This window comes from Aristolochia californica, unplaced genomic scaffold (assembly GCF_029961685.1).
Source record: "Aristolochia californica isolate CCGP_79_NKW_82.1479 unplaced genomic scaffold, dmAriCali1.0.hap1 SCAF_16, whole genome shotgun sequence".
Taxonomy (NCBI): Eukaryota; Viridiplantae; Streptophyta; class Magnoliopsida; order Piperales; family Aristolochiaceae; genus Aristolochia; species Aristolochia californica.
The window spans coordinates 13,186,439-13,198,806 of NW_027181837.1; the positions used below are offsets into that span (position 1 = coordinate 13,186,439).

Sequence of the window (12,368 nt, forward strand, 5' to 3'; positions counted from 1 at the left end):
CCATTTTGACTTAGAGTTGTAACAAATGGATGTGAAAACGTTATTTCTCAATGGAGATCTAGAGGAGGAAGTTTACATGAAACAGCCTGAAGGATTTCCCTCTAGTGATGGTGAACAATTGGTTTGCAAGCTAAAAAAGTCAATATATGGATTAAAACAAGCATCCCGCCAATGGTATTTGAAATTCCATAATGTAATTTCTTCATTCGATTTTGTAGAAAACATTATGGATCAATGTATATACCAGAAGGTCGGTGGGAGTAAAATCTATTTTCTTGTTTTATATGTGGATGACATTTTTGCTAGCAATCAATGATAAAGGTTTTCTACATGAGGTAGAACAAATTCTCTCTAACAATTTCGATATGAAGGATATGGGTGAGACATCTTATGTCATTGGCATTAAGATTCATAGAAACAAATTTTGAGGTATCTTAGGTCTGTCTCAGAAAACCTGTATTAATAAAATGTTAGAGAGATTTCGGATGAAGGATTGTTCACCAAGTGTAGCTCCCATTGTGAAGGGTGATATGTTCAATTTGAACCAATGCCCGAATAACGACTTTGAAAGGGAACAAATGAAAGATATTCCATATGCTTCTGCTGTTGGAAGTCTGATGTATGTTCAAGTCTGCACAAGACCTGATATTGCATTTGTTGTTGGAATGTTGGGGCGATATCAGAGTAATCCCGGGTTAGACCACTGGAGAGCTGAAAAGAAAGTAATGAGGTACCTTCAAGGAACCAAAGACTACATGCTGATGTACAGACGGGCAGACACTCTAGAAGTCATTGGTTACTCAGATTCTGACTTTGTTGGTTGTATTGATTCCCGCAAATCAACATTAGGATACATTTTCTTAATGGCCAGTGGAGCAATATCATGGAGGAATGTCAAACAGACTTTGACTGCCACGTCGACTATGGAAGCCAAGTTAGTTTCCTGTTTTGAGGCTACTTCACATGATGTATGGCTTAAGAGTTTCATTTATGGGCTTAGAATTATGGATTCTATCTCTAAGTCATTGAGAATGTATTGTGACAATTCAGCTGCTGTTTTTATGGCCAAGAACAACAATAGAGGAATTCGAAGTAAACACATCGACATAAAATATTTGGCCATAAGAGAACGTATTCAAGAAAAGAAAGTGATCATTGAGCACATAAGCACTGAATTAATGATAGTTGATCATTCGACTAAGGGCATGCCACCATTTAAATTCAAGGATCATGTTATGAATATGGGACTTGGTTCCATTATGTAATTTTTCATTGTATGAACAATGTTATTTTAGTGAAATTCTTAATTATTGTGATATTTTTCTCATATTTATGTGCACTTTGATTTTGAGAAAATCATCTATGTTGGACCAATAATGAACATAGGGTTTATTCATAAAGTATAAGAAATAAATACATAGTAATACATGGAAGGTAATACTCGTTATTAGAGGACCTATCACAATGATTCATGTATTTATGACTTAAAATTCAGATTACCGATGGGATTCAGATTACACTAGAAGTATGGACCAAGTGGGGGAATGTTAACTATAGAGGTTGGTCCAACTTCCTTTCAGTTTTGAAAGTAATGGGCCAACGTTTTTCATGGAGAACGTGGTGCTGTTTCGGAAGACCACGTTCCCACATCCATGGAGGTTTAAGACCAATGTCCTCCCATCGGCAGTTACAGAAGCCGATAAGCTTGATGGGAGTTTGACTTATAAATAGAGGTTTGGTCCCCAATCTTGTTCACTTGTACAAACTTTCAATTTACACCATCACATAGAGTAATCAAAGAGCGGAAGAGCCAGACGTAGATAACTCCGGTGAAGTTTACGGAATTTGATCGAATGGATAGAAGTAAGATTTTTGGACTTCTGTTTAATTCTTATTCAATGATTTTTATATTATTATTTAGAAATTCATGATAGTCTAACAGTTATAGCAAGTGTTAGTTAGGATTGAAGGGGAGGGTGTGTTGGGATAAAGACAACATGCCTAATATGTTCTTAAACAATATGGCTTATTGAGGTCATAGAAAAAGGCCAAGGAGATTATCAACATATCTCTCTCTCTCTCTCTCTCTCTCTCTCTCTCTCTCTCTCTCTCTCATTGGACATCACAACATCTAATTTCTTCTTAACTACCAAACAATTCTTCAACTTGAATGGGATAATTTAGAAGACAAAATTTGGGTGCCCATTTTGGTGAAGTGGAAATGGGGTGAGACTTGTGTGACGTGATCAATCCATTGAATGGTAACAAGGGAAGAGACTATCTGTCTCCCAACTTTATTACCATTTTGAGCGAATCCCCTCCCATTCAACGCACCTTCTACGAGGCTTTCCACACACCCCCTCATCTTCCTCGTATTCACAAAAATACCCTAACAATCGTAGAATTGTCCTAAAACCCCATACTCTATTAAATATAAAACTACCAATTTTAGCATTGTCAACATTCGGAATTCAATATATGTTCATAATTTTATTTTATTACATAATTTTTTTTAGCAATAAGTGACATTTGGCATATATTTTTTTTATAATACAGAATAAAAAAAATTATCCTTTTTTTAGCAATAAGTGATGTGATAAAATCCAAAATTTCACGTGAAGATTTGATGCCAAATTAGGGTTTGGGATGAGATGGTTGGAAGGGATGTCAAAAATGGCAAGAGGGGATAAGCATTAGACCAAGAAAAGTGGGAAATGGGAATAGGGGATAAGCATTAGACCAATAAAAGTGGGGATAAGCAACGTACCCCTTCCCGGCGTTTTTTCCCTTTTGCCGTACAGCTCGGCGACAAAAAACTGGCGCCTACAGTTTAATTGCCACACGATTTTTGTGAGTTTAGGCAAAACTGAGCTGCTGAGGTGTGAGAATCTGACTGGTCATCACTCCTCGTATTGGTGGGCGCTCGGAAGAGGACACGTTGGCAGAGCAGGGAGAATGGTCCATGCCGTGGGGCTTCCGCAGACGACGCGTGTGATGGGGTTTGGTGGACAGGCCATGTGACTCTCGACGCCGTGTCGTGGAATGCTGTGGTTTCTCGGGCTTGCTGGACTGCTGCATATTTTTCTGGGGGTACTGTGAGATGGGGATAAGAATTGTCAATTAGTGGATTAATTCTCTCTGTATCTATCTTTTAAGGTTAAATCACTAATCTTCCACTCGCCCCATACAATTACAAACTAACCCTAATTGGCTTCTCTCACGCCTCTTTCTAACCACTACTCTCGCTGCTGAAAGTAAGAAAACGACTCCGGGTCCCACCAACCACGTGCGGCAACTTCACTTCACGTAACTGGCTCCGCGAACCTTGTGGCACTTCCGTTGGTCCGTACGGCCAGCGGCGTTCTTGTAGCGGGGGGAGGGGGGGTCCGGAGACGAGGTTCTTGGAGGAGAGAGAAAAAGGAAAAATACCCTCACAGCTAGTGGTCTTCCTTTTTGTTGTTTCCTTGTCAAAATCTTCGAGGAAGACATCGCCTCACGTGGATCGTCTCCGGTTTTTGCTTTTCCGGAATCAACCTTACAGGTGTTCGATGAAATGCCTAAGTGAAAAAAAAAAAAAAAAAAGGCTAACGATAGGGACCTTTGATAAAACCCAGGCTGCCGCATCAGAGTGAGATGGGGTTCAGGCACTGAATGTGGACTCATTTTCAGGCAACCAGTCGTCCAATCCAACAATTCAAGTCATTCGAGAAAATCTCTTGGCCTTTTGGGGAAAGTATCGGCATTGAATGGAAATGTCTGAATTGCCTACAACATGGCGGGCTTGCCTCTTTTCACACCTGGGACGCTACAGAACGAGGAGGGTCGCGGCTACCTGCTGAAATTTAGCCGTGAAGAGAGGGTAAGTGTGGATTGGGATGGATATAAATAAAGATTAAGGACAGCACTGTTATATCTGTGGAGAAGATAAAAGTTTGTCATAGGGGAGAGCTTTGTGTGTAAGGAAACTCAGAAGAAGCAAGACATGACAATGAAGAGTTCCAACCAAGGGGTTGATGAACAGCAGATGCTTCTTTTCTCCCACTATTGTTCTGGCATGTACACAGAAATGCCACAAGGTTAGTGATTGATTTGGGTACTCTTTTTTCCTCCAAGTTCTCGTACGGGAAACAAAATAAAGGATCAGTGAGGTGATCGGCGTACTTCCCCAGATAAAGTTTGGTGTTCAGTGTATCTAACCTTCTTTTTCATTTCTCTGTAAAGGAACGAAGCCGACGAGGAGAAAGAAGAAAGGGAAAGGAGACGGAGCTGCGGGGACGACGAAGAAGAGGAAGCTGAGTGCAGAGCAGGTGAAATTTTTGGAGGATAATTTCGGGAGCGAGCATAAGTTGGAATCCGCGAGAAAGGTGCGTTTGGCGGCCGAGTTGGGGTTGGACCCGAGACAGGTCGCAGTTTGGTTTCAGAACAGGAGGGCGAGGTGGAAGAACAGGCAGCTGGATGAGCAGTACTCGAGGTTGAAGATCACTCATGACAGCGTTTTGCTCGAGAAATGCCGCCTTGAAGCAGAGGTAAGAGGAGGGTCTCCGCTCCTTCTAAGCTGCAATTTTTTTACTCCGATTTCAATTCCGGGAACCTCTCAGAAATGGGTCTCTTTCCTTCTTCGTTTGTCTCTTTCATTCTTCATTTTTTTTTATCCATGTCTACGTGCATTCCCATTTCTACGTGGTTTTGACGTCAAGCTTGGATGCAACTGATCAGATCGGTAAAACCAGTCTTCTCTCCAGAAACCAGTAAAAACTGAGTTAACCTAGTACCTTCTTCAGTCGTTCCAAGGCTCTCACGACACTGCTTCTCTTCAACTGAGAGTGGTAGAAACCAGTCTTCTCTCCAGTAACCAGAAAAAAAAAACTGAGTTAACCCAGTTCTTTCTTCAGTTGATCCAAGAGTTCTACAACATTAAAAACCAGTAAAATTCACGGCAAATACTCATCGGCTTGCAGGTGTACAAGCTGAAGGAACAGCTCTCACAAGCGAAGAAGGAGATCTGGAAACTCTCAGAGCGAGTCGACAGTGGCTCAGAGGGGGAGAGGAGCAGCAGCCCGAGCACTTCCTTCTCGACAGAAGCTCACCGCCACCGTCTTCCTCTTGATGATTTTACAGCAGGAGAGGACAGTTTCTTACTCGGGGCTGACAGCAGTTATAATTACAGTTATATTAATAATATGGAGTGGCTCAATTGGTACGGACTGTGATTTGATTATATTGTGGTACCGTGGAAGCTAATTTTCTGTAGTTTTGATGGTAAACAGTGTAAATTTTCTTTTCTTCCTCCCCCGTCTCATTAATCTACTTAATATTCTTGGGTTCTCTAAGTTTGTTTTCCCTGGCGTAAATGTAAATTTTTTGGGACCCCATAAACCAAAAGAAAAAGAGAAAACGATAAATAAGGTAAAAAAACAAAAGGGCATTAATGTTTAAGGGTGTGTTCGAAACATAAAAAGTGAACAGAAAAGAATTTTTTTTTCTTTGGATGCTCCGGGAAAATGAGAAACAAAACAAAACATGATTCCTATTGTGTGGATGCACAAAGAAAATAAAAAAATGAAAAAAATAGTAAGTTTCAAAGTTTTTATTGATTAAAATTTTATATAACATATGAACTAAAATATTTTATCTCGATCGAACGGCATTTGATGCCATTTTTTAGCATTAGACTCTCTTATATATAATATTATGATTGACTACAAATAAAATAGCATTGTGATATCTGGGAACGATGTTTTTTCATAGTGGTTTTCGAACCGGTAATCCTACACTCACAAGTATTTCAGGTTATATAACCCTTATTCCAATATTTCATAGATAATATCTGGTTCTTCTTTCTTTGGAGCAGTTTAAGGCCCCCTGATTGATGAAAGATTTTGAACCTCACTCTTATAGCCTTGTGCTTTGAAGTAATTTCTAACAAAAATATTTTGTTAAGTATAAAATTAGTCATCGATTTACCTGTATTCTATTGTTTGATTATCATACATTATTTAACCAAATGTTGTTTTTAAGGGACGAGAAATTTTTTACAAGAGTTGGTTTTCTAATACTTTGATAGAGAGTAGTTATGGAATTGATAAGTAAAAACATACAACAAAATTGGTCAAACGATATTTATTCTTAATAATTTTTAATAAAAATTCGTCTGATAAAAAATCATTTTGCTTTCTAAAACAAAAAAAATTCTTAATTTACTAAAGATCTTCCATGAAATTATAAAAATCTTGAGTTCTTATCAAGGATAGTTATGTAAACGGTGGCATGATTGGTTGTCATTTAAGTAGTTGCAGCTCCTCGTTTCCTCCAAGTTCATTTTCATTTCTCCCCTCTCCCCCATCATCAATATCAAAGTCAACAACTCCTTGTCCTCTGTTTTGCTTAATTCTCTCTGTTTATTGCTTTGTTTTCCCAGTTAGCTCACTACATAAGCTTTCTCTAATCATTGTCCTTGATTCCAGTTCACAAGTTCCAAAGTAAGTGGCTGGACCATGATTTGTCCTTATTTCATATGGGGCAAAGCTTTTGCGTGCTGGCAGCACTTTCTTCCCAATTCTCCTCCGTTTTTTTGTTACAGACCATCACATCCCTCGGAATATTTAGCTCAAAAATGGAGAAATCTTTCTTCCACTGCCACCTACGCTTCTTTCTTCCCCAATTTGTTCTTGGATCATTAAGGAAAGATTCAGACGCATCTCAGTTGTGATACGGCAGAATATTTTGCTTTAGAATTGAAATGAAAGTTAAACACCGACACAGACACGGGAAATATCTGATGAAGTTAAACTGCTATGAAAACAAAACAATTTAAACAACATAAATTGCGATTTACAAAGGCAGTGAGAGTCACTCCAGAAGCTCAAAAAGGCAGCGTGACATAAAGGGTTTCGGATTGTGGTTGTGGACTCTTGAGATACAGCAGCCGCAAAAGCTCCGGAAAGACTGGAAGAGCTAGTCAGTTTGTTCAGAGAGTGCAATAATGAAACTTTTGAAACCCATTTTATGAATCCAGCAGTAGAATGTAGGGACCCCTTCTCTGTCACCTTTCTTTCAAGGAGGTGGTAGTGTTTGACCTCCTCAACTCCCATGGTGGGAGGAAGCCTTTTAGTGGAGAGTGCAACAAGAGGGAGGAGGTGGATAACTGATTCAGTCGCATCGAGATGGAAGATAGGCAGCAGAAAGAACTTCTCAATCTTCTTTTCTCACCCTCATCAGGTTTGTTGGGGGAGTCAGGTTCATGCCTCACAGCAGACACTTGAAGTGCCTCAGGCAGAAGGTAGCTGCAGAGTGAACCTAAGAAACGTGTGGTAAGCCTTTCCTAGTCAGAATTTCATTGATTAACTAATAAGTGATCTTGCAGAACAAAACAATGCAGTCATGACACGTATAACAACCGAACGTGGCAGCAAGAACACTTTATATCGGAGGAAAAGATGGGCTAAATGCAGAGGTACAAGTTTTGGGATGGCAAAAATCCAAACCATCTTTGCACCAAGCACAACAACCAGAGAGGCAGCTAATGTCAATGAAGGTGGATCAGGTGACTTAGCAAACAGGAAAGTAGAACTTTGTGAAACCCAAGAGTTACAAAAGTTTCACTTCCTATTCATTCCATACTAAATGAAGCTGTAAAAATCCATTTTAGGCCTCCTAACAAGAAGTGAATTTCAAAAGTTAAAAAGGCACAAATATTTTCACCTAGATTAGTGAAAATTACCTATTCAGGCAAGCCGATTCACCCATTTTGGGATTTGGTTTCCAGTCAGCCTGTTGCAGATATCCTTGCAGAAGTGATTGCAGTTCTTCACAATTAAGTGGTAGGTATCGCCATTATAGTTTACAGAGTGGTGCTCTATGAAATCCCTGACCTGAACGGGGTCCAAGCAAGTTGTCCCCATGAATATTGACTTCCTAAACTGGAAACCTGGGCACTGTCGAGGCTCCACCTCAAAAACTCCACTTGTTGAGTAGTCATGAGCACCAAATGCATATTCTACACCATGAACTGTATAGACGAAATGGTATCCTCAACATAGTTTTACATATCTTCAAGGAATTTTATCAACTAAATGACAAACATAATAAAATTGCTTATTGCCAACCCAGCCTGGAGGAAGAAACAATTATATCAAGTTTATTTTAACAACATATACAGATAAATTGTCATCAACTGAAGCAGCACAATTATGTCTGCAGCACATATAAACACACTGAAGTCGTATTTGAACTCCAGCATAATTATGACAGTAACCTGCTTCCAAAAAATATCACCATGCAAATGTTACTAAGAATTCCAACTTGGTCACACCACATGACAGAATATGCACTTCAAATCCTTCAAAAATTAGGTAAACATGCTTCTGCTGAGTATTTTCATCCAGTTGTTCAGAAAGTTTTTCTATAAAGCTGAGCCTGTGAGTTGCCTCTTTCCTATATAATGAATACCATATGAACAACGTGACAATGATCATCAGTGCCAAAACACTGCATATACTATAACACAAGTATGCATCCACACTTTTTGGAATTTCAGCCAACCGAAGTTTGCCATTTCGAGAAACCGGGTGTTGCACTGAGTAGACTAGCTTAATGTACATAATGGTAATTCTCAGCTATATTCAAATATCTACCATGAATATCATAATGTGGGTGACTACCTCCATTTCTTAGAAGTCCAGGTGGTCTTTATGTGTTTAACATGCTACCGATGTACCATGAGTTCACAAATTCTTCGGCTGTATTCAGGATCATTTTTTTTCCCTTTGAGAAGGGCACAAGGACTAACTTCTTGGATCAATTTTACTAACACTACAACACTGATTCACTAATAGAAGCTTAGTTTACTAATTCAGTTCTAAAATAAGTCAGTAAGTTGTTACATTCTTTATAAGAAATTTTCAAAAGGGATCAGTTTCTAAATCATAGCTTACTTGCCAAGGAATTTTGAGGAAAATTACTTTCCTAAAACTCCACACCTATACATCAAGGGTAGAGTAGATCTTCTCAGGGTGATGGATATAGATCACTAATCAAGGCTTTTATGTGTGATATAAACACCCGACCTCCTACAAAACTTAAAAAAACTATTTCCAGGCAAAACTACAAAATATAGCTACCAAGTAGCCCCTATAATTAAATATGCAAGAACAGACTGATATCATTTACTCATTCTTACCATCCATTTGACCTTCCTAACTACAAATAAACCAACTAGGGAGCAATACTACCAGAGAACAATTGAGAAACAAACAGTCATAAGTGTCCTACTGGGATAAGATTGATACCCGATATAGAAAAGCAATCGGTAGTACCTTCGACTCCAAAATGAAATATCCCAAAACCTGCCCAATACATGTAGTTGTTGGAAGATAGGGCCCAAGCCCACACGATCAAGGAAGACCCACATATCTAAGAGTATTGTAAGATGGGCCCAAACACATAAGAAGTAGGACTTACCATGATTATCACGAGCTGACATCCTTATCACATAAGTTGGAAGATTAAGAAAGACTCACAAAGATAACCGCAAACTGGTTGGAAGATCAAGAAGGACTCACAAAGATTACCACAAACTGACATCCTTATCTTATGGTCACATCCTAATAGAAGAGTTATGTTGTCTTCTATTATATTGAGTTATTTAATTATACTAAGACTTATCCTTAAGTGTTAGAGTTTGAGTGTAATTGAAACAAAAGTTTGGACTCTACTACCTTCCTCTATTATAAATAGAGGTTCATGTACTCTAATTATAATAAGTCAATGAATAGGTCAATGAAGTTTTTCTCTTTTCCATAAATTCAACAGTAACCATTCATTGGGGTCAAGTCATAAACATTTAGATAAACTGATGCGTATCCGGAGTCAGCCCAACAGAACGTACTTTAGAGAACATACAAAATCGAGTAGCCAATTTTCCCTTCAAGCGGAGGGGAACAGTAAAGTTCTACTCCTTCGTAGGTGTGACATCAAGCCGAGCTGAGCCCGAACCTGCCTATGTTCGAGCTGAGCTTGATTTAAATATTTTGAACTCGAGCTCGAGCCTAAAATTGTTATCGAACTCGAGCCCAATAATTTTATCCGAGTTTGAGCTCGAGCTCGAGCTTAGTTCGAGCTTCAATATACATTTAAAACTTTTCAAAAAATACATGGCTCGAGTTCGAGCTCCAATATACATTTAAAACTTTTCAAAAAATACATGTAAAATAAATTGTATATTAAATTGTGCATATATTTTACATAAAATTGGGCATACATTTGACATAAAAGTGGACAAGACCTCATCATAAAATTGGGTACGACCTCTACTCAAAATTGGACATAACCTATGTATATAATACCTGCATAAAATTGGGTTTGACCTCTACTTAAAATTGGGCATAACCTATATACATAATCCTTGCATAAAATTGTCTATACACTCCATTAACACTCCATAAAATTATCTATACACTCCATAAAATTGTTTAAACACTCCATACACTGCATAATATTATGAATAAACTCCATACAATAATCAAATATAACAAAATTAAATGAAATATCAATATCAATTTACAATCACCCAAATAAAAACTATGAATCTATCATATATTTATAAAATATAGCTCTTTCTCTTCATGCTTCCCCGCATGAGCAAACTCTCTACCTATGATAAAAACAAAAAACTAAAACTTATTATTGTCAGATAAAATATACTCTTCCACTACTTGTTACTTAATGTAATTAAAAATATTAAAATTACCATGATGAGAAAAACATAAAAAAACATGTAACTGGTAGCATTATCTCCACAATCTTCTTCTCAGACTGTAATCATAAAACAAAATTTTAATAAATAAAACTAAGAAATATACTCAATATATCATAATAAATAATTATTCAAAAGAAATTCACCTTTTGATTTTTCTTGATACCATGAAGAGCTCGAACCCAATCACTGCCACAAATCAAAGCTTGAACTGTATTTGGTGCCAAAGAAGAACGATATGAGTTTACTACCACCAACACTAAAGGTAGACTCTGAAGCTACTGTACATATGGGAATTATAAGGATGTCTGCAACCATCTTAGATAATACCCAAAATTTCATATGATTCAGTTTCCACTATTCTAAAACATCAAAATCATATTGTAAAGATTCCTCACAAATATACACACCTTCTTCTAGATAATTTTGCAATTTTGACCTTGGTGAATTAACTACTTCTACTTGTTTCACATAAGTCATTAACTTTGACCAACCTGAACTTGATGAAGAATATGACCTACGACTTGTGGAAACATCCATAGAACTAGTACTTGAAGCAATCCCTTCATTTCTAATATCCACATTATATAAGGATACATATTCATCATAAATCTCATATAAGGTGCCTCGAACTAAGTTTATATTGATCGTAGCTTTCTCCTTAGTATATATTTCTGGAAAACACATTTAGATCAACCTTAATTTGACCCTTAGATCCAAAATTGAAGCAACAACCATCAACAAATTGCATTCACCCCAGTACTTCTCAAATTTCTCTTTCATTCTACTAACCATTGTCCTAATGAAAATATTTTCATTTGTAGAATGAAAATTCAGAACTTCTTTTACCCTATATACCTCTCTAAGGTACAAATTAGAAGTAGGGTAGTCACTCCAAGAAACTATATTAGTAACTACATTAAAAACTTCTAGAATCTCACACACCCTTTCAACCTTCTCCCATTCATCAAGACTTGGCAAACAATCATAAGATGTTTCTCTAACATGAAATCTAGGGCATGCATATTTGAATTTTAATGCAGAAGACAACATGTCATAAGTGGAGTTCCAACAAGTTGGACAATCAATAATCAACCTCTTTTCACCCAGTTTTAGTTGTTGTATAATTTCAAAAAAAGTACGAAGTCGAGCCTCAGATATATTTTTGAATTTGACACTCTCACACACATTCTCAATGATATCCTTAATCTGTACAAGACCATCTTCGACTAATAAGTTTAGAATATGAGCACAATAATGCACATGAAATAACTTCCCACCACAAACCAATTTCTTTTTTCTTGAAAATTCTTCTTTCAAAACTCTCAGACAAACATCATTATATGCAGCATTATCACTTGACATACTAAATACTTTATTTTTTAATTCCATATCTTTCAAACACTTGTAAATAACATCAGCTATGTCAACGCCACGACGAGGAGGAACAAGCACAAAACTCAAGACTCGGTTTTTTAGCTTTCAATTACTGTCAATAAAACTCCCAGTAATAACCATGTATCCAATCTTTTGATTTTGAGACTTCCAAATATCCGTGGTAAGACTAATCTTGTTAATCTCTTTTAATAAAAATTTCAATTTCTTTTTCTCTACC

At 37.4% G+C, this 12,368-nt stretch overlaps 2 protein-coding genes and 1 pseudogene across 2 annotated transcripts; 2 read left to right on the top strand and 1 right to left on the bottom strand.

The window, feature by feature from the left end:
- The first annotated feature begins 485 nt into the window (after positions 1-485).
- On the top strand, positions 486-1,731 carry LOC137952616 (secreted RxLR effector protein 161-like). The gene is made up of 2 exons (XM_068799688.1): positions 486-934; positions 1,581-1,731. The coding sequence occupies exons 1-2, from the start codon at positions 486-488 to the stop codon at positions 1,729-1,731; spliced, it is 600 nt and encodes a 199-aa protein (XP_068655789.1).
- Positions 1,732-3,877: 2,146 nt separating this feature from the next.
- Positions 3,878-5,312, top strand: LOC137953825 (homeobox-leucine zipper protein ATHB-40-like). The gene is made up of 3 exons (XM_068801338.1): positions 3,878-4,076; positions 4,222-4,526; positions 4,959-5,312. The coding sequence occupies exons 1-3, from the start codon at positions 3,983-3,985 to the stop codon at positions 5,208-5,210; spliced, it is 651 nt and encodes a 216-aa protein (XP_068657439.1). The 5' UTR covers positions 3,878-3,982; the 3' UTR covers positions 5,211-5,312.
- Positions 5,313-5,785: 473 nt separating this feature from the next.
- Positions 5,786-12,118, bottom strand: LOC137952617 (uncharacterized; annotated as a pseudogene).
- Between the last annotated feature and the right edge of the window lie 250 nt (positions 12,119-12,368).

Coding starts and splice junctions, on each gene's coding strand:
- LOC137952616 (XM_068799688.1), top strand. CDS start 486: ATGAAGGATTGTTCACCAAGTGTAGCTCCCATTGTGAAGGGTGATATG. Junction 935..1,580: donor ACGTCGACTATGGAAGCCAA/GTTAGTTTCCTG, acceptor ACTTCCTTTCAG/TTTTGAAAGTAATGGGCCAA.
- LOC137953825 (XM_068801338.1), top strand. CDS start 3,983: ATGACAATGAAGAGTTCCAACCAAGGGGTTGATGAACAGCAGATGCTT. Junction 4,077..4,221: donor GTACACAGAAATGCCACAAG/GTTAGTGATTGA, acceptor TTCTCTGTAAAG/GAACGAAGCCGACGAGGAGA. Junction 4,527..4,958: donor AATGCCGCCTTGAAGCAGAG/GTAAGAGGAGGG, acceptor ATCGGCTTGCAG/GTGTACAAGCTGAAGGAACA.